General features: G+C 40.0%; 1 protein-coding gene across 1 annotated transcript in view; it reads right to left on the reverse strand.

Moving 5' to 3' along the window:
* The window catches only part of HPS5 (HPS5 biogenesis of lysosomal organelles complex 2 subunit 2), a 182,174-nt gene that overhangs the window by 11,560 nt on the left and 147,601 nt on the right, over positions 1-23,013 (reverse strand). The window contains exon 21 of the mRNA XM_053720662.1: positions 22,266-22,372. Within this exon, the coding sequence (XP_053576637.1) occupies positions 22,266-22,372 (107 nt within the window). The remainder of the gene's footprint in view (positions 1-22,265; positions 22,373-23,013) is intronic.

Genomic DNA, 23,013 nt, shown 5'->3' on the forward strand with positions numbered 1-23,013 from the left:
ACATCTCGGCTCCCCGGTTGGTTGCCCTGTTTCATCGTCGGAACCCGGACCGTCCAAGACCCTGAGCACCGGGGGTTGCTCCTTGAGGGGGGGGTCCTGTCACGTTATTACCTTGTTCCCTGCCTTTTTCATTTTTTGCTTTGCACATTCCATGCTATACCTTTAAATTTCAATTACTTTTTCCACTCATTCATATAAATGTCCCATCAACCCTCACTACTTTGCTTGGTATTGAATTAGGTTAAGTCCTACTGAGCTACTGATATCCCCTGTGCTTTTTATTGGACACCGGAACTCTCTCTCAAAGTGACATACTGTGACTTTGTTCTATGTCACTTTCTACCTGTTTGTTTTGCCAAACTACCGCTATACTACATACCTTGTAGTAACTCTATCTCGAATCTCCTCTGTTAAACGCTATCCGGACTCGGCTCTCAGTAGCTGCCCCTCAACGGATCATTCCGCGGTGACGTCACACGCCAGCTTCACGGAACTACCCTCAATTCAGCAAACAGCCTGCACCGCTGCACTCCACGCTCAAGACCCTCTCTGCCTACAAACCACACCGGTTCAGCCTGAAAGGTTTCACTTCTCTCAAAGGTATAAAGCCTGCTAAATACTTATGCTGTCAAAGTTCCTACATGTTATTTGCAGTTCGTATGTCGAGTTTAACTCTGTACCTCTGTCTAGTTTTCTTTACTTAATTTGTTTTATGCAATTCAGCTTAGCATATTGTTCTGATTTCCTTACTAAACAGTTTATTACTAACATCCAGATTTACAAGAGCTCTGCTGCATGTTTTAGTGTTTAAGTTAGCACAGGTGGCAACAATTGAGTGCTTCCTTTTCTTAAACCTCCACATTAAACTGCTGAATAGTTACATGAGGCCAGCACACTACCCTCTAGGTAGTTTATTTGCTTACCTCACACTCCTCAGCAACATTACCACATATTAAAATCTCAGCAGCTGCGGTCCTAACCAAAGTAAAATTTTTATCTTCTTAGAAATTCTGACTTGCCTGACATAAATCTTCCTAGTCACAGGCTTACGAGCCTGAATCATAAAGAATCTAGCATTCAATCTTCAAGCAGTCAGCTTCAGAGAAACGAGATTTGGATGAGGGAAGGGTCCCTGCAGAAGCAGGTCCTTCCTTAATGGAAGACGCCAAGGTGGAAGGGAAGACATCTCCACCAGATCTGCAAACCAGATTCTGCAAGACCACGCCGGAGCAATGAGAATCACCGATGCCCTCTCTTGTTTGACCCGAGCAATGACCAGAGGAAGAAGAGCAAACTGAGGGAACACATATGCCAGACTGAAAGTCCAAGGAACTGCCAGAGCATCTATCAGAAAAGCCTGAGGATCCTTTGACCTCGACCCGTACCTCGGGAGCTTGGCATTCTGACGAGATGCCATGAGATCCAACTCCGGCTGCTCCCAACTGAGAATCAAGCTGGAAAATACCTCTGGATGAAAGTCTGTCTGCTCAGAAAATCTGCTTTCCAATTGTCCACCCCTGGAATATGGATAGCAGACAGACAACAGTTGTGAATCTCCGCCAACTGAATAATCTTGGCTACCTCTGTCATGGCCAAGGAATTCCGAGTTCTTCCCTGATGATTGGTGTAAGCCACTGATGTTATGTTGTCCGACTGAAACCTGATAAACTGGGTAGAAGCTAGCTGAGGCCAGGCTAGAAGAGCACTGAAAATTGCTCTCAGTTCCAAAACATTTATTGGAAGAACCAACTCCTCCCGAGTCCATAGACCCTGAGCCCTTAAGTAACACCAGACAGCACCCCAGCCCAGCAAACTGGCATCCGTATTTACAATCACCCAGGCAGGCCTGTGAAAGCAAGTTCCCTGAGAGAGAATATCCTGAGACAACCACCATGGAAGAGAATCTCTGGTAATCTGATCTAGAACAATCTTTGGAGATAGATCCGCATAATCCCTGTTCCACTGCCTGAGCAAAAATAACTGCAGAGGTCTGAGATGGAACCAAGCAAACGGAATGATGTCCATGACTGAAACCATCAGACCAATAACCTCCATGCACTGAGCCACTGACGGCCAAAGAAGGGACTGAAGAGCAAGACACGTATTAAAAATCTTTGACTTACTTGCTTCTGTCAGAAAAAATTTCATCTTTAGAGAATCTATAATGGTCCTAAAAAATACCACTCTTGTAGCCAGAATTAAGGAACATTTTCCTAAATTCACCTTCCAACTGTGGGAGCGCAGAAAAGACAACAACAACTCCGTGTTGGAGTTTGCTAGTTGAAAAGATGGAGCCTGAACTAGAATGTCATCTAGATGAGGAGCCATTGCAACACCCCTCAAACGAAGCACTGCCAACAATGCTCCAAGGACATTTGAAAAAATTCTGGAAGCTTTTGCCAGACCATAAGGAAGAGCTACAAACTGAAAATGTTTGTCTAGAAATGCAAATCTTAGGAACCTGTGATGATCCCTGTGAATGGATATGCAGATACACTTCCTTAAGATCCACTGTGGTCATGAACTGACCCTCCTGAACCAAAGGAAGAATTGAACGAATAGTTTCCATCTTGAAAGATGGAACCCTGAGAAACTTATTTACACACTTGAGATCTAAAATAGGTCTGAAAGTTCCTTCCTTTTTGGGAACGACAAAGAGATTGGAATAAAAACCCAGACCCAGTTCCTGAACCGGAACTGGAACTATCACTTCCATGTCGGAAAGATTCTGAAGACAACATAAGAACGCCTCTTCTTTTTTTTTTTTTTAAACCGACTTTATTGAAAGAAATAGAGACATATTACAGTATGGGAGTCGCAGCTCCCTGCAGACTAGGTAACATTGTCAGTCATATTTTCCATAGTAACATTCAATATAAATAGAGAAGAAATTGAAACATTTTTCTGTATTTATACCATAGATGTAGTCTTATCTTTGTATAGCAGGTGTGAACGAAAGAGAAAGAAAAATGGATCTACAAGAAAGAAAGAAAAGAGAGAAAGAGAGAAGAGCTGCCCATTTGTACAAGAATTGTTATGAAGACCTAGGCTGAGGAAAATCTGTCACCGTTGTTATTTAAGCTCGTAATAGCTAGTCCTACACAGTACCTCAAAAGTACTAATAGTTATATCAACCCGTCATTTGGAGGTTCCCCATGAATAAATACTGTATTTTATAGGAATCTAAAGTATTGGGTCCTCTTGGTTGTGAATGTTGTGTTTGAGGTAGTGTTTCCAAGTGGCGAGTATTTCCGCGTACACGTCCATTTTATCATGTTTCAAATAATAATATTCCTCTATGAGCTCTGACACCTTACAAAACCACATCGAAAAGGTTGGGTCCGTTTTGCTCTTCCAGTTTTTTGCTATTAAAAATGTTATACTATTAGTCATAATGTAAAAAAGTTTTTTGTAGGGTTTATGTTTAATTTTGGGGGGCTGCCAAACAACCACATCAATGGATCCAGAAGAAATTGAGTCTCAAAAATCGCCTCAATGTCTGCTATAATTAGTCTCCAGAAATTTTGAATTGTATTATACCACCACCACATATGAGCCATGCTGCTGACTTTGTGGCCACATCTCCAGCATTGGTCTGATCTGTGGCGGAATAGGCGGGGAATTTTCTTAGGGGTAAAGTATCATTGATGTAGGATTTTTAAGTTAATTTCAACAACTGAAAGTGAAACTGACATTTTTGAGATGTTGTGGAAGATTGTTGCACTGGTTTGGGGTAAAATAATTATTCCCAGGTCATCTTCCCAATATATGGTGGGATATATCTGGGGGGGGGGGTAGTTGTGAGTTATTTATATATCATTGAGAGATTATGAGAGATCGGAGGAGTACGGGTACACAGAGATTCAAAATTTGTTAGTGGTCTGACCATGTTTCTACTCATGTTGTGAAATATATTGATTTACTCTATAGTAATTAAACTTTCTCAAAGTCATGGAACAGCTGCTGGTAACTTTTTCTCTGTGCACGTGCACACTGTGGAAACTGCCCATTCCACTTTAATCACTCTACGAAACAATGTGTCCACAGCACCAGTTATATTTAAAAAGTCTTTATTTGACAAAAAAAAAGCAGTTTGTTTCATGCTATACACACAGTACACTGAAATGCCTTTTTTTTTTTTAAAGCTAATAGGTTTGGTGCCATTTTCAAAACCTCTCTCTAGCGCCACCATGTGTTTTTAACTATTTACACACCTTAATACATTAAACATTTAAAGGCAATCATTTAATTTATATTATTGCCCTTTTTATAATAAAAAAAATTGAGAAAAATTTAAAACTATCTAAATAAATAACCAAGCTATTTATTTACAATTTACCATCATTACTAATCTATACTTATGTTTCATTAAAAAATTATGTTTATTTTTTTTAAAAAGATATTCACAGATAACCAGAAAACTGACCAATCAAAGTCCCTATTCATTCCATATGGGACCAAAGTTCCTAGTCTATTTATCCAATACATTTATTTCTTTTTAAGTAGCTTTTCACGGTCATCTCCCTTCCTCTGAGGGCCCACATGATCAATTATTTGCCACCTTAACTGACTAATACTATGTCCTTTTTCCAAAAAATGGTTAGATACTGGTACTTCCCTGTCCCCACATCTAATATTGGAGCGGTGCTGGCTCATTCTATCTCTGACTTTTCTCACCGTCTCACCAATATAGACGAGGGAACAGGGACACTTGATTTACATTAAATTTTAGTGAAGAAAGCATAGTGTTCCTGGACACCAGAGTCTATAAAAGAGGTACTAAATTAGAGTTTGATTTATTCACAAAAGAGACTGACAGGAATACACTTTTACAATACAATAGCTTCCATCCTTGGAATTTGGCAGAATCACTCCCTAAAAGTCAACTGATGAGGGTACAGCGGATAGTTACTGAACCACAAAATTTGATTAAGAGATCTCAGGAAATGCAGAAGAAATTTCTTAACAGAGGGTACTCGCAAGCTGTTTTAAACAAATGTAATCAAAACCTTGAAAAATTAACTCCAAAAGGTAGATAATAAAAATAGAATGGTATTTTCATCCCAATATAGCATTCATAGTAACTCAATTGCTAAAATTATAAATAAAGCACTGGCCTATTCTTCAAAAATGCAATAGTTAAGCTAAGGAGTTCCAAGAAAAACCAATCATTGCGTATAAAAGGGTTAGGAATTTGAGGGACTACTTTGTTAGGTCGGATATAGGCCCATCAAAACAGAAAGAGCAGATGTATTTAGGCAAAAGGAACTTAGCTGTAGCTCAATCATTAAAAGGAAAAGATTTTTTTCATCCAAGAAGTGGTCAAAAATTAACTATTAGAAATGTTTTCACATGTGAGACAACATTTGCTGTCTATCTAATCAAGTGTCCCTGTTCCCTCGTCTATATTGGTGAGACGGTGAGAAAAGTCAGAGATAGAATGAGCCAGCACCGCTCCAATATTAGATGTGGGGACAGGGAAGTACCAGTATCTAACCATTTTTTTGAAAAAGGACATAGTATTAGTCAGTTAAGGTAGCAAATAATTGATCATGTGGGCCCTCAGAGGAAGGGAGGTGACTGTGAAAAGCTACTTAAAAGAAAGAAATGTATTGGATAAATAGACTAGGAACTTTGGTCCCATATGGAATGAATAGGGCCTTTGATTGGTCAGTTTTCTGGTAATCTGTGAATATCTTTTTAAAAAAAATAAACATAATTTTTTAATGAAACCTAAATATAGATTAGTAATGAGGGTAAATTGTAAATAAATAGCTTGGTTATTTATTTAGATAGTTTTTATTATTAAAAAAACATTTTGAGAAAAATTTAAAAGGGCATAATATAAATGAAATGATTGCCTTTAAATGTTTAATGTATTAAGGTGTGTAAATAGTTAAAAACACATGGTGGTGCTAGAGAGAAGTTTTGAAAATGGCGCCAAACCTATTAGCTTTAAAAAGAGGCATTTCAGTGTACTGTGTGTATAGCATGAAACGAAACTGCTCCCCCCCCCCCCTTAGAGAGTTCCAGACTGCTCCCCATTCTAACATGCTGGCATCTGTTGTCACTATCACCCATGAGGGTCTGCGGAAGCATGTCCCCTGGAATAGATGATCCAGCGACAACCACCACAGAAGAGAGACCCTCGTCTCCTGATCTAGATTTACTTGAGGAGACAAAACTGTATAATCTCCATTCCACTGCCTGAGCATGCTCAATTGCAGAGGCCTGAGATGAAAACGAGCAAACGGAGCGATGTCCATTGCCGCCACCTTCAATCCGATTACCTCCATGCACTGAGCCACTGACGGACGAGGATTGGACTGAATGAGTCGACATGTATTCAGAATCTTTAACTTTCTGACCTCCGTCAGAAAAATCTTCATTGACATAGAGTCGATTAGAGTGCCCAGAAAAGGTACTCTTGTCTGAGGAACTAATGAACTCTTTTCTATGTTTACCTTCCACCCGTGGGTCCTTAGGAAGGAAAGTACAATGTCTGTATGGGACCTTGCCAGAAGAATTTCTGAATTCCAGTTTGTATCCCTGAGACACTATATCTATTGCCCAGGGATCCAGAACATCTCTCATCCAAGCCTGGATGAAGAAAGACAGTCTGCCCCCTACTAGATCCGGTCCCGGATCGGAGCCAACCCTTCATGCTGACTTGGGAGCAGCAGCAGGCTTCTTAGATTGTTCCAAGACTGGTTTGGTCTCCAGGTAGACTTGGTTTGCGAATAGTTACCTTCCTGTTTAGAGGAAGAGGAAGGGGGGATTCCTTTAAAGTTTCGAAAGGAACGAAAATTACTCTGTCGACCTCTCTGTTTGGATTTCTTATCCTGAGGGAGGGAATGACGTCAGAAATAATTTCCTTCAAGTCAGGCCCGAACAGGGTCTTCCCCTTGTAAGGAATAGCCAAAAGCTTAGACTTAGATGACACATCCGCAGACCAAGATTTCAACCATGCATGCCACCGGTTGCAATAGCAATCCCTGATGAACATAAATCTTTTTAAGAACGCCCTCCAATTTCTTATCCATACTGGCTTTGAAAGCACAACTATTCTCAAAAGGAATAGTAGTTCATTTAGCCAAGGTGGAAATAGCTCCTTCCACTTTAGGAACCGTCTGCCAAGAATCCCTAATAGCCTCAGCTATAGGGTACATCTTCTTGAAAACGGGAGAAGGAGAGAAAGGAATACCTGGTCTCTCCCATTCTTTAGCAATAATCTCTGAAGTTCCCTTAGGAACTGGAAAAACATCAGAATAAGAAGGGACTTCTAGATATCTGTCCAACTAACTCAATTTCTCTGGAGGAACCACAATTGAATCACAGTCGTCCAGAGTCACTAAAACCTCCCTCAATAACAAACGGAGGTGTTCAAGTTTAAACCTGAAGGAAACCACTTTTGAATCTGTCAGTGGCAATACACTGCCAGAATCAGAAAGTTCACCTTCGGATATAACCTCCATACCCTCCAATTCAGAGCTCTGGGAGGGTATATCTGAGATTGCCATCAAAGCATCAGAAGCTGAATTAACCATGTGGGCTTCCTTCCTTCTGCGTTTGCCTTGGAATACAGGAAAGGCAGATAACGCCTCTGAAAGAGTAGAGGACATAACAGTAGCTATTATCCTTTAAAGTAATCACAGCAGAGGCTGCAGAGTTACATGGCTCCGCTTGAGCGGGCGTTAAGGGCTGTGACGCTTGGGGAGAAAGTTGCGGCATACTCTGTATCTCATCGGTAGAACCCTGAGAAGTAACAGGAGGTTCCACATTGGCATTTAAACACATAAACATGTAACGTTTTGAAGATCTTCCATGACAAAATAAGCAAGCAAAAATTTTGGTCGTGGCTTCTTAAATAATCTTGACAATTTTATGCCAGAAAAAAAAAGAAATAAAACAGCTCTAATATGAGTGCTGTCTATCAATCCCTTAAAGGGACAGTATACACTCATTTTCATATAAGTGCATGTAATAGACACTACTATAAAGAATAAGATGCACAGATACTGATATAAAAATCCAGTATAAAATGGTTTAAAAACGTACTTAGAAGCTTTCAGTTTAGCTCTGTTGAAAAGGCAGTTGGAAAGCCCACTGCAAGTGGTAAATAAGACACTCCCCCCTCCTCCCCCTTCTTTTGCATATGAAAAGACCCTTTACACAAACAGGAGCAAGCTTGAGAAGGTAGCTGACGGTATTCAAGTAAAACTTTGGGGCTTGGTTAGGAGTCTGAAAATCAGAGCAATGTTATTTAAAAATAAGCAAAATTATACATTTAAAAAAAAAAACAAAAAAAAAAAACTTTATGGGCTATATAAATAGATCATCTACAAAACATTTATGCAAAGAAAAAATGTGTATAATGGCCCTTTAAAACCAAAAAGTGTACCGTGCCTTTAAAATTTAAAACAATAACAATTTTACTGCACTCAGCAAAAAAAGCTAACATGTAAACTCAATTCCTGAAAATAAAGCACACCTCTGCCTCAACAGCTCTGCTGAGGCGCCTACCTTGCCCCCATGGTACACTGATCACTTTACTCGATCCTCCAAATGCCTTGGACCGCCTGCTTTGATCCTTAACCATGCGGTCGTAGTAAGCACCGGTATCCGACTAACTATGTGTCTGAAAACTTGAAGCAAACTCAGTAGAAACAGGAAGTACTGGTGCCTGGATCACGTAGAGACAACTAATGCGCGACTTCCAAGTGCGTGAAACTAAGCCCTGCCCTTCGTGGGCGCAAAGAAGAATATATCCGGACCCGGCTAATGTATCTTAGTAAAAAAACAAATGCCGGTCTCCTAAAACAGTTGCGCATGCTACTGCTTAGCCCAAACAACTTGTGGCATACTATTGTTTAGCCTGAAACACACAGCCCGAAACCGGAGCATATTAACCCCGAAATAAATGTCCCCAGCGTCCTGCCCATAACATCTGAGATTTGCCAAACAAAAGCCTATCTCAAAATTACCATGTCATGTCCTGAAAAACATAAGTGACAGAGTAGGGAGAGAAACTTATTACAATAAAGTTAAACAACCCCATACATCAGGTAGAAACACGTGCAGCCCATTCTGAGTTAATCTATCTCCCAGAAGAATAAAAGGCTGCACATACCTTTATGCTGAGCGACAGCATGATATCTCACAGGATCAAGAATTCTTCACACTTCTGTCATCCTGTGAAAACATATAGGGCCTTAGATAACATTTGCTAAGACCATCAGCAGAAGGTGCAGTGAAAGCTTTGTCCCACCAGCACTGTTCCCTCTAAGACCATTTTTTTGTGCGGCCAAGCAGTGAAACAGTTAATCAAGTAACCACACTCAGCAATTAGCAAACATTGCACAATGCAGACTGTAAGGTATGGTTCTCTTATTAACTGTTTCACTGCTGGGCCGCACACAAAACTGGCCTTAGAGGGAACACTGCCCACCAGTTCCAATTGCTTTAAAGCCACCTCTAGCTCTACTCTAGAGGCTGACAAGGAATATGGCTACACCCTATAAAAAAAATAGCACTCACTGGTACCATTTTAAAAATAATAAACTCTTGATTGAATAATCTAAACTAACACCTCACTTTACCTCTTCCTATCACTAACACAGGCAAAGAGAATGACTCGAGTGGGAGGGAAGGGAGGAGCTATATATGCAGATCTGCTGTGGTGCTCTTTGCCTCCTCATGCTGGCCAGGAGGCGATATCCCACAAGTAAGGATGAAATCCATGGACTCATTGTGTCTTTTAAAAAGAAATACTTACAAAAAGCTCCAGTTAAGTTTAAATAATCCGCTAAAAGGTGACCCATTTAATACTAGCAATCATATCTATGAATTGTATTTATAGACAGAAATGCATCCAAACAATTTTTAAATGTATCTAGGGTATTGCATTCACCACCTCCTTTGGTAATGAGTTCCACAATTTTATTGCTCTTACAGTTAAAAAAACGTTTCTGTTGCAGGAGATTAAATCTCCTTTCCTCCAACCTTAAATTGTGACCTTTTGTCACAAACAATTTTCTTGGAATAAACAGAGCTTCTGCCATCTCTGGGCCTTGAATATATTTATGTAAAGTAAACATGTCACCTCTCAAACGCCTTTTTTCTAAAGAAAACAGACCCAGTTTGGCTAGCCTCTCCTCATAGCTTAAATTCTCCAATCCTCTTATTAGCTTTGTGGCCCTTCACTGAACGTTTTCTAGTTCTGCAATATCTTTTTTTGCGATCGGTCCCCAGAACTGCACTGCATACTCAAGGTGAGGTCTTACCAGGGCTTTATATAGTGACAGAATTATGCTTTCCTCCCTTGAATCAATGCCTCTTAATACATGCTAGTATCTTATTAGCCTGTGAAGCCACTGCCCTGCATTGTGCACCCATCTTTAGCTTGTTATCTATTACTACCCCCAAATCCCTTTACTCCTGTGTTTGGCTAAGTCTTGTCCCATTTAAATAATACACTGCCTGCTTATTTTTACTTCCAAAAGATAGAACCTTGCATTTTCTCGTATTAAATCTCATTTTCCATTTACCTGCCCATACTTCTAATTTTTGCAGGTCCTTTTGTAACGACCTAATGACCTTACTTAACTTCGTATCATCTGCAAAAATAGAGATGTTGCTATTTAATCCTTGCTCCAAGTCATTTATAAAAATATTAAAAAGAATGGGGCCCAGTACTGATCCCTGGGGGACTCCACTGATTACCTTTGTCCAATCCGAGTATGATCCATTTACTACTACTACTTGTTGCTCCCTATCTTTTATCCAGTTATTTATCCATGAGCTAACATTTTCAGCTATTCCCAGTCCCTCAATTTTGTGCATTAATCTCTCATGTAGCACTGTATCAAACGCCTTTTCAAAATCTAAGTATACCACATCAACTGATTCCCCTTTATCTATATTTTTACTTACTTCCTCATAGAATCTAATTAGATTAGTTTGACATGATCTATTTCACATAAAACCATGCTGATTAGAACTCACAATCTTGTTTACACGAATATGCTCATCAATATAATCCTTTATAATCTCTTCAAATATCTTCCCCACTATTGATGTCAGACTAACTGGTCTATAGCTTCCTGGATCATCCCTACTTCCCTTTTTGAAGAGTGGCACCACATCAGCTTTACGCCAATCCTTGAGTACCATGCCTGAGGATAATGAGTCTTGAAAAATTAAGAGTAGAGGTTTGTCTATAACAGTGCTAAGTACCCTTTGGTGTATTCCATCTGGGCCTGGAGTTTTATTTACCTTAATATTATCCAATTTGTTCCTGATATCCTCTATACATAACCCAGTTAATGGTAAGGGCTGGCATGTTCTATTTTGTTCGAAAGTATCAGCCAATGGTTCCTCTCTTGTGTATACTGAAGAAAAAAAACTGGTTTAGTACCTCAGCCTTCTCCCTGTCAATCATGCTACCCTCCACGCATTTTAATGTACCTATATTGTCTTTCTTTGATTTTTTGCTATTTATGTACTTAAAGAATGTTTTAGGGTTAGACTTAGAATCCTTTGCAAATAATTAATCTTAAAATAGGATAATGTGTGAAATAGTTGGAATTCTTCTAATAATGGTGAAACAGAATTTTCAGGGTCGGTGAGTGAAAATAAGAAAAGGGAGAGGACATATGATTGTGAACCCACTTGTATCCCTTTTATATTAGGGTTTTGTCTCATCTTAATCCCAATGGTTTCAATAAAGCACGCAAATAGAAGGGGAGAAAGGGGACAACCCTGCCGGGTATCATTAGTTATTGTAAAAGGGGTGGATAAGGTTCCATTTATTAGCAGTTTAGCATTGGGTTGTAAGTATAAGGAGAAAATTCTGTCTATCATTTTGGGACCAAAGCCCATGGATTCTAACGTAGAATGTACAAACAACCAGTCAACATGGTCAAAGGCCTTTTCTGCGTCTATAGACAGTAAGGATACCCGTGAATGAGGTTAAAGGCCCTGACCGTGTTGTCTTTGGCCACTCGTTTTGGGATAAATCCCACCTGGTCCTGATGGATTATTTCCGGTAACATGCAATTCACACGGTTTGCCAACACCTTCGCGAAGATTTTTACATTGGAGTTTAGGAGTGAAATTAGCCTATAATGTGATGGGTGGTCTAAAGCTTTGTTAGGGTTTGGTAGAAGGATAATGTGTGCCTCTAGTAGGCAGGGGGGTAATGCCTTAGATTCATCAATATAGTTAACAAAACGTGTAAATTGAGGCAACAGTTCTTCTTGAAATTGTTTATAATATCCGTTACTGAATCCATCAGGGCCTTGTGCCTTGCCATTGGGAGGTCTTTGATAACCACATTAATTTTCTCCAATGATATGGGTTCTTCTAGTTGATTTTTTTGATAGGAGGAGAGTTGGGGGAGATGAAGGGAGGCTAGAAACATGGCTATTCCTTTAGTTTTTGTGTCTTGTTCTAATGGTTTTAGGTTAGTTGGACTATTTAGGTTATATAACTTTTGATAATATTCTCTGAGGGTTTTTGCTATGGATTTGGAAGAGAAATGTTTTTATTCTGGTCGTCTTTTATACTTAAGATAAATGACTTGTGCGCTTTTTGCTTTAGGTACCGTGCAAGGGAACTGCCTGATTTAGTTAGACCCTCATAATGTGATTGTTGTAGTCTTAAAGTTTGTCTTTTGTGTTCTTTGTTATAATAGGACGCTAGTTTTTCCCGTTCCAATTGCAGAGCAATTAGTAGAGAGTGGTCATCTGGGGACTTCTTAGGTCTCTGTTCTAGTGATTAAATATTAGTAATAAGTGCTGTTAAATATGCACGCTTTTGTTCAACATTGATTCTTTTATGCCTGAGTTCCCCCCGTATCACGCATTTGTGGGCCTCCCATATAGTAGCTTGAGAAAGGTCTGGGGTGGAGTTAGAGGTAAAATATTCTGTTATGGCTTTTGAGATATGTTGTGAGATCAAGGGGTCTGAAAGTAAATGGCCATCCAGTCTCCATATATAGTCTTGAATCAGTTTGGTTGGCCAAGTTAGTGTGCCCAAGACTGAAGCATGGTCAGACCAGGTAAGGGGTGGGATTTGTGTGGAGTGAAATAATGAGAGGAATGTGACATCATTAAAGATGTAATCTATTCTTGTGTATAGTTTGTGGGGGTATGAATAGAACGTGTAATCTCTTTTTCTGGGTTCGAAACCCTCCAGAGATCATGAACAACCCGTTTTTTAAGGTAATTATTAGTGCGGTTGATATGTGAGGTTGGTACTGAGGAGTACGTAGACAAACAGTCTAGCTGAGGATCTAAGGGCATATTCAGATCTCCGCAAAGTATCAGAGTTCCTTTTTCATGTTCTAAAATTAAATTAGCTACCACTTTAAACAATCTAACTTTATTAGAGTTCGGAGAATATATGGAAACTAACTTAACCGGACTGCCCTACAATAGGCCTATTAATATAATGTATCTACCCTCTCTGTACTTGACTGTCTTAATTACTGTGAACAGGATATTTAGCTTGATTAGAATCCCAACCCCCTACTTTTTGGCTTTAGGGTGGGAAGCATAGTAACGTGCCAAATTTTAGTGTAAAGGTTAGTGGTTCTTTATTTTTTATAAAATGGGTCTCCTGTACAAATACTATGTCTGATTTGTGCCTCTTAAAGTCTCATAAAGCTTGAGATCTTTTAGTCGGGATGTTAAGTCCTTTAGTGTTTATTGTCTGAATTCTTATGGAGTCTAATAGCTTATGGAGGCATTGAGAATTAGCCATAGAGGAGTAAGTAAGTGTATATTATGGGTCTTGCTGACCTACGTATGTCAACAAGCTGAAGCTTTAGTGTATTTAATTGTATTGTAGTGAGTCTGAACAAATAGAGCAGCAAGAAAAGAAAGGAAGAAACAGACATAAAGCATGTAATAAACCATAATAACATTAATTTTGTCAAGAGTGACATCTGCGAGGATGCGTTTCACACTCTATGGCCTTTATTGAACAAGAAGGGGTGAACTAAGTAACTAAGTTAAAATGTCGATCATTTGCAATTTTCTTTAACTATACAATTTACGTGTTTGTCTCAGTATAACAACCATGAGTGCGACAACCTCCTGCGAGTCCTCCGCAGTCTAGGCAGTTTTGAAGAACACCTCTCCTTTTATCTGGTTTACAGATAACCTAGAGAGAAGAAACCTGCCTCTGGGAGGAAAATTCTTGAACTCCAGTTTGTAACCCTGGGACACGATATCTACCACCCAGGGATCCTGAACATCTCAAACCCAAGCTTGAGAAAAGAAAGAGTCTGGCCCCCACAAGATCGATTCCCAGATCAGGGGCAGACCCTTCATGCTGATTTTGAGTCAGCAACAGGCTTCCTGGACTGCTTCCCCTTATTCCAAGACTGATTTGACTTCCAAGAATGTTTGGACTGTTCCTGATTGAAGGAAGAAGAGGAAGATTTACCAGAGTAGTTATGAAAGGAACAAAAATTACTCTGCTGACCCTTCTGTTTATTTCTTTTATCCTGAGGAAGAGAATGCCCCTTCCCTCCCGTAATATCAGAAATAATCTCAGCCAAACCTGGCCAAAACAAGGCCTTACCCTTGTAAGGAATAGACAAAAGCTTAGAGGACACATCCGCAGACCAGGATTTTAACCATAAAGCTCTGCGATCTAAAATGGCAAATCCAGAAATTTTAACTCCCAACTTGATGACCTGTAGAGAAGCATCTGCAATAAAGGAATTAGCCAACTTTAAAGCCTTGATTCTATCTTGAATTTCTTCAAGAGGAGTATCTTGCTGAATAGAATTAGACAATGCATCAAACCAATATGCCGCAGCACTAGTAACCATAGCAATACATGCAGCCGGTTGCCATTGATACCCCTGGTGAACATAAATCTTTTTAAGCAAAGCTTCCAACTTCTTATCCATAGGATCTTTAAAGGAACAGCTGTCCTCAATAGGAATAGTAGTCCTCTTGGTCAGAGTGTAAACTGCTCCCTCCACCTTAGGAACCATCTGCCAAGATTCCTTAATAGAATCCGCAATAGGAAACATCTTCCTAAAAATTGGAGAAGAGTAAAAAGGAATCCCAGGCTTCTCCCATTCTCGTGCAATAATATCTGAAACATGATCTAGTATTGAAAAAAACTTCCACAGAGGAAGGGACATCAAAAAACTTATTAAGTTTACTAGATTTCTTAGGAATAACCATGACTGATGCCTCAGAGTCATCCAAGGTAGCCAAAACCTCCTTGAGTAACAAACGGAGGTTTTGTTCCTTTCTAGCTTAAACCTAAATGAAACAACCCCAGGTTCAGAAGAAGGATTTACACTATCAGAATCCGAGATCTCACCCTCAGATGCTACTGAAGTATGTTCCTCCTCAGACTTATGAGAAGAAACACTAGACACAATTGCAACAGAATCAGAAACCTTATACTTCCTCTTGCGCTTCCCCTGCAACATAGGAAAAGCAGACAAAGCCTCAGATACTGCCAAGGATATATGGGTAGCCATATCCTGCAAGGAAAAACCAACCTGAGACGAAACCCAGGGCACTGCAGAAGATTGGGACGTTTGAGGAGAAAGCTGAAGATTAGCCTGAACAGGAGTCTCCTGAACATTTGCCCTAGACAATGAAGGCTCAGAATCAAAAAGTCTATCCTTGTAATGTAATGTTCTTTCAATACAAGAGGAACAAAAAGGAATAGGAGGCTCAACATTAGTATTGAAACATAGAGAACAAGCAACAGCTTGCAGGGCCTCTTGGTCCATCTTATTTCAAAGGAAAAAACCTTAATCAATAAAAAATTCTAAGTTCAAATCAGAATTTTAATGAAACAAAAAAACGTGACTGTCCCTTTAAATTTTAAACAGATTTTTTTTTTTAACTAGAAAATCCTTAAATAAACTGCACAATAAATCTTACAGAAACAATCTTTAACAAAATTAATGCAAAAAGAGATACAAACGTTAGTCCCTGAAATTCAGACAGAAACTTAAATATAAACGGAGCAGCAACCCCACAAAAAAACAACAGGCAACCTCTACACCTCAGCAAGCTCTGCTGAGGTGCCTACTTGACTTCCTTGCTGGCAGAAACAAAAACAGAAAATGATCCGGACCCCCATACAGCTGCACCGGAGAGAACGCTGAACCACCTCTGAGGAGCTATGCAACAGAGCTGCAACATCCAGGAACAACAGAAAACAGCTAAAAGGGCGCCAAAAACATCCTTGCTATCTCAGATAAGCCCACCTATTGTGGGCGTGGCCTAAAAAAACCACCCGGTAGCCATTAATACACAAACAAAAAACGTACACCAAAGTGAAAACATAATAAACTATGGCCTAGATTTAGAGTTCGGCGGTAAAAGGGCTGTTAACGCTCCGCGGGTTTTTTTCTGGCCGCACCATAAATTTAACTCTGGTATCGAGAGTTCAAACAAATGCTGCGTTAGGCTCCAAAAAAGGAGCGTAGAGCATTTTTACCGCAAATGCAACTCTCGATACCAGAGTTGCTTACGGACGCGGCCGGCCTCAAAAACGTGCTCGTGCACGATTCTCCCATAGGAAACAATGGGGCTGTTTGAGCTGAAAAAAAACCTAACACCTGGAAAAAAGCAGCGTTCAGCTCCTAACGCAGCCCCATTGTTTGCTATGCGGTAACCCTTCCTACGTCTGCACTTAACACTCTAACATGTACCCCGAGTCTAAACACCCCTAACCTTACACTTATTAACCCCTATTCTGCCGCCCCCGCTATCGCTGACCCCTGCATTACACTTTTAACCCCTAATCTGCCGCTCCGTAAACCGCCGCCACCTACGTTATCCTTATGTACCCCTAATCTGCTGCCCTAACATCGCCAACCCCTATGTTATATTTATTAACCCCTAATCTGCCCCCCACAACGTCGCCGACACCTACCTACACTTATTAACCCCTAATCTGCCGACCGGACCTGAGCGCTACTATAATAAAGTTATTAACCCCTAATCCGCCTCACTAACCCTATCATAAATAGTATTAACCCCTAATCTGCCCTCCCTAACATCGCCGACACCTACCTTCAATTATTAACCCCTAATCTGCCGACCGGAGCTCACCGCTATTCTAATAAATGTATTAACCCCTAAAGCTAAGTCTAACCCTAACACTAACACCCCCCTAAGTTAAATATAATTTTTATCTAACGAAATAAATTAACTCTTATTAAATAAATGATTCCTATTTAAAGCTAAATACTTACCTGTAAAATAAATCATAATATAGCTACAATATAAATTACATTTATATTATAGCTATTTTAGGATTAATATTTATTTTACAGGTAACTTTGTATTTATTTTAACCAGGTACAATAGCTATTAAATAGTTAAGAACTATTTAATAGTTACCTAGTTAAAATAATTACAAATTTACCTGTAAAATAAATCCTAACCTAAGATATAATTAAACCTAACACTACCCTATCAATAAAATAATTAAATAAACTACCTACAATTACCTACAATTAACCTAACACTACACTATCAATAAATTAATTAAACACAATTGCTACAAATAAATACAATTAAATAAACTATCTAAAGTACAAAAAATAAAAAAGAACTAAGTTACAGAAAATAAAAAAATATTTACAAACATAAGAAAAATATTACAACAATTTTAAACTAATTACACCTACTCTAAGCCCCCTAATAAAATAACAAAGACCCCCAAAATAAAAAATTCCTTACCCTATTCTAAATTTAAAAAGTTACAAGCTCTTTTACCTTACCAGCCCTGAACAGGGCCCTTTGCGGGGCATGCCCCAAGAATTTCAGCTCTTTTGCCTGTAAAAAAAAACATACAATACCCCCCCCCAACATTACAACCCACCACCCACATACCCCTAATCTAACCCAAACCCCCCTTAAATAAACCTAACACTAAGCCCCTGATGATCTTCCTACCTTGTCTTCACCATGCCAGGTTCACCGATCCGTCCTGGCTCCAAGATCTTCATCCAACCCAAGCAGGGGCTAGACATCCACTGAAGAAGTCCAGAAGAGGGTCCAAAGTCTTCCTCCTATCCGGCAAGAAGAGGACATCCGGACCGGCAAACATCTTCTCCAAGCGGCATCTTCTATGTTCTTCCATCCGATGACGACCGGCTCCATCTTGAAGACCTCCAGCGCGGATCCATCCTCTTCTTCCGACGACTAGACGACGAATGACGGTTCCTTTAAGGGACGTCATCCAAGATGGCGTCCCTCGAATTCCGATTGGCTGATAGGATTCTATCAGCCAATCGGAATTAAGGTAGGAATTTTCTGATTGGCTGATGGAATCAGCCAATCAGAATCAAGATCAATCCGATTGGCTGATCCAATCAGCCAATCAGATTGAGCTCGCATTCTATTGGCTGTTCCGATCAGCCAATAGAATGCGAGCTCAATCTGATTGGCTGATTGGATCAGCCAATCGGATTGATCTTGATTCTGATTGGCTGATTCCATCAGCCAATCAGAAAATTCCTACCTTAATTCCGATTGGCTGATAGAATCCTATCAGCCAATCGGAATTCGAGGGACGCCATCTTGGATGACGTCCCTTAAAGGAACCGTCATTCGTCGTCTAGTCGTCGGAAGAAGAGGATGGATCCGCGCTGGAGGTCTTCAAGATGGAGCCGGTCGTCATCGGATGGAAGAACATAGAAGATGCCGCTTGGAGAAGATGTTTGCCGGTCCGGATGTCCTCTTCTTGCCGGATAGGAGGAAGACTTTGGACCCTCTTCTGGACTTCTTCAGTGGATGTCTAGCCCCTGCTTGGGTTGGATGAAGATCTTGGAGCCAGGACGGATCGGTGAACCTGGCATGGTGAAGACAAGGTAGGAAGATCATCAGGGGCTTAGTGTTAGGTTTATTTAAGGGGGGTTTGGGTTAGATTAGGGGTATGTGGGTGGTGGGTTGTAATGTTGGGGGGGGGGTATTGTATGTTTTTTTTTACAGGCAAAAGAGCTGAAATTCTTGGGGCATGCCCCGCAAAGGGCCCTGTTCAGGGCTGGTAAGGTAAAAGAGCTTGTAACTTTTTAAATTTAGAATAGGGTAAGGAATTTTTTATTTTGGGGGTCTTTGTTATTTTATTAGGGGGCTTAGAGTAGGTGTAATTAGTTTAAAATTGTTGTAATATTTTTCTTATGTTTGTAAATATTTTTTTATTTTCTGTAACTTAGTTCTTTTTTATTTTTTGTACTTTAGATAGTTTATTTAATTGTATTTATTTGTAGCAATTGTGTTTAATTAATTTATTGATAGTGTAGTGTTAGGTTAATTGTAGGTAATTGTAGGTAGTTTATTTAATTATTTTATTGATAGGGTAGTGTTAGGTTTAATTATATCTTAGGTTAGGATTTATTTTACAGGTAAATTTGTAATTATTTTAACTAGGTAACTATTAAATAGTTCTTAACTATTTAATAGCTATTGTACCTGGTTAAAATAAATACAAAGTTACCTGTAAAATAAATATTAATCCTAAAATAGCTATAATATAAATGTAATTTATATTGTAGCTATATTATGATTTATTTTACAGGTAAGTATTTAGCTTTAAATAGGAATCATTTATTTAATAAGAGTTAATTTATTTCGTTAGATAAAAATTATATTTAACTTAGGGGGGTGTTAGTGTTAGGGTTAGACTTAGCTTTAGGGGTTAATACATTTATTAGAATAGCGGTGAGCTCCGGTCGGCAGATTAGGGGTTAATAATTGAAGGTAGGTGTCGGCGATGTTAGGGAGGGCAGATTAGGGGTTAATACTATTTATGATAGGGTTAGTGAGGCGGATTAGGGGTTAATAACTTTATTATAGTAGCGCTCAGGTCCGCTCGGCAGATTAGGGGTTAATAAGTGTAGGCAGGTGTCGGCGACGTTGTGGGGGGCAGATTAGGGGTTAATAAATATAACATAGGGGTCGGCGATGTTAGGGGCAGAAGATTAGGGGTACATAGGGATAACGTAGGTGGCGGCGATTTGCGGTCGGAAGATTAGGGGTTAATTATTTTAAGTAGCTTGCGGCGACGTTGTGGGGGGCAAGTTAGGGGTTAATAGATATAATACAGGGGTCGGCGGTGTTAGGGGCAGCAGATTAGGGGTACATAAGTATAACGTAGGTGGCGGTCGGCAGATTAGGGGTTAAAATTTTTAATCGAGTGGCGGCGATGTGGGGGGACCTCGGTTTAGGGGTACATAGGTAGTTTATGGGTGTTAGTGTACTTTAGGGTACAGTAGTTAAGAGCTTTATAAACCGGCGTTAGCCAGAAAGCTCTTAACTCCTGCTATTTTCAGGCGGCTGGAATCTTGTCGTTAGAGCTCTAACGCTCACTGCAGAAACGACTCTAAATACCGGCGTTAGGAAGATCCCATTGAAAAGATAGGCTACGCAAATGGCGTAGGGGGATCTGCGGTATGGAAAAGTCGCGGCTGTAAAGTGAGCGTTAGACCCTTTAATCACTGACTCTAAATACCAGCGGTAGCCCAAAACCAGCGTTAGGAGCCTCTAACGCTGGTTTTGACGGCTACCGCCGAACTCTAAATCTAGCCGTATGCCTCCAAACATCCCCAGTACCTGCAAAACTGCCATACAATAAACCATTAACCTAGAAGACATTGTATATTTAGACAGAATCAACTGTCAAAGTGCCAAATTCTCCTATATCAAAACAGGGAAAGAAATAGGCACTTACCTCAAAAATCTGTCCGGCAGCAGGACAGCTCACTTGGTACGAGAGGAGCTTCCTACCCCACATGGACCTGTGGAAAGAAGAAAAAAAAGTAAACACTCAAACTTTCAACCAAGGGCAGCATGAAATTACTTGGGAGGCCCAGTGGGATTATACCCCACAAGTTCCCAAATGCTTAAAAGCCACCACTTGCTCTACTGAAGAGACTGACATGGACTACGGCTAAACCCCAAAGAAAACCAGAATAAACTTGCTCTGCTTAAAAAATAAACTCTTGATTGAAGAAGCAGACACCTAACTTTACCCCTCCTTGCAACTGATACAAGCAAAGAGAATGACTGGGGATTGTGGGTAGGGGGAGTGGTATTTAACAGCTTTTGTTGTGGTGCTCTTTGCCTTCTCCTCCTGGTCAGGAGTGATATTCCCAACAGTAATTAAGATGATCTGTGGACTCACCGTGTCATTAGAAAGAAATAAAGATGACTCTAGTTTTTCCCATTCTGTGATCGACAGAACTAGGAATGAAGAGGGTTAAACTGAGTGTCTTAAAGGGACACTGAACCCACATTTTTTCTTTTGTGATTTGGATAGAGCATGAAATTTTAAGCAACTTTCTAATTTACTCCTATTATCAATTTGTCTTTGTTCTCTTGCTATCTTTATTTGAAAAAGAAGGCATCTAAGCTTTTTTTTTGGTTCAGAACTCTAGAGAGCACTTTTTTACTGGTGGATGAATTTATCCACCAATCAGCAAGAACAACCCAGGTTGTTCACCAAAAAATGGGCCGGCATCTAAACTTACATGCTTGTATTTCAAATAAAGATACAAAGAGAATGAAGAAAATGTGATAATAGGAGTAAGAAAGTTGCATAAAATGTTGAGCTCTATCTGAATCATGACAGAAAACATTTGGGTTTAGTGTCACTTTAAGCTGGAGAAGAAGGAATGGCTTTTTTTACATCTATGTCTTGGGAAAGGGGGATGTCACTGGCAAGTATTAGCTGTGGGGCAAGATAATTTAATTTTGACTCCCATGTCAATTTAATGTCTTTTATGGTGGGTTTTTGAAGGTGTAATGGTCCTTCATAATCACAAAGGCATTTTGGTACTACTGGGGTCCTACAGATGAACAAGGTTAGGATAACTCGGCATCTACACAATCTACGAATGGAGCTTGATGCCCCGTGTTTCTGGCGAGCCTGCAGGCTCGCCAGAAAAAGCAGTTATGTAGCAGCGGTCACAAAGACATCGCCGGAAATCAACCCGATCGGGTTGATTGACACCCCCTGCTGGCGGCCGATTGGCCGCGAGTCTGCAGGGGGGCGGTGTTGCACCAGCAGCTCTTGTGAGCTGCTGGTGCAATGCTGAATACGGCGAGCGTATTGCTCGCCGTATTCAGTGAGGTTTGGCGGACCTGATCCGCACTGTCGGATCAGGCCCGCCAGACTTTGATAAATTGGGGCCATAGCCTTCAAATGTAAGTATTTTTCTATACATCCTTCAAGTAAAGTATTATTAATTTTCAATTAAAAGCACTAACCATTATTTTCATTGATTAAGCTCATGTCATCAAGATACACAATATTGGTTAGGGCTTCTCTTCTTCTGTCCAGCTCTACGCAAAGAGAGAGGTATCCTGGCCAATATCTGAAAGTGTAGAGTGTTTGTTAATAACTGGAGTTGTACAATCAGTATAACCACACAGCCCAACTCCAACACCCTGGTACCCAAAACTGCTACACAAATCCCTTTCCACAGCGTAAAACCTTTCTGTGATTGTCTTCTTACTGAACCCCTAATAACATAAAACTGAACACTGGGTACATAGTCCTGGGGTCAGAGGTTCACCACATATTGCAATAAATCCTAGTTTGGTGAAGTGCATATTGTAAAGAGTAAAATACACACAAGGTACATCTGGCTTTCTTGTGGCATTACTAGTCAGTATGTACTTTTAACCATAAGAAATGGCATTACATTAGCTTATAGTAGTCTCCAATTACTATTTTTTGGTGGGCTGTTTGGTCACACTAGCTCCATGATATTTGTTTGTCTTTGTTTCTTTAAACCGACTTGCTCCCTAGCAAGTGAAAAAGCAAATTATGTAACCTGCAAATGCAGCATTAGAAGTGTTTAACCCCTTAACTCTGGATGACAACATGTGTTGGTCATTATCCGCCCTATAAATATTGTGTGAATGACGATGTCTCCTCATCCCAGGGGGGAGCTTTTGGAACTAATTGGATTGTTCTCTGCACTTACTGGGGCGAAGGAGGTGACCAAGTGGC

This window comes from Bombina bombina, chromosome 7, assembly GCF_027579735.1.
Source record: "Bombina bombina isolate aBomBom1 chromosome 7, aBomBom1.pri, whole genome shotgun sequence".
NCBI classification, from domain to species: Eukaryota; Metazoa; Chordata; class Amphibia; order Anura; family Bombinatoridae; genus Bombina; species Bombina bombina.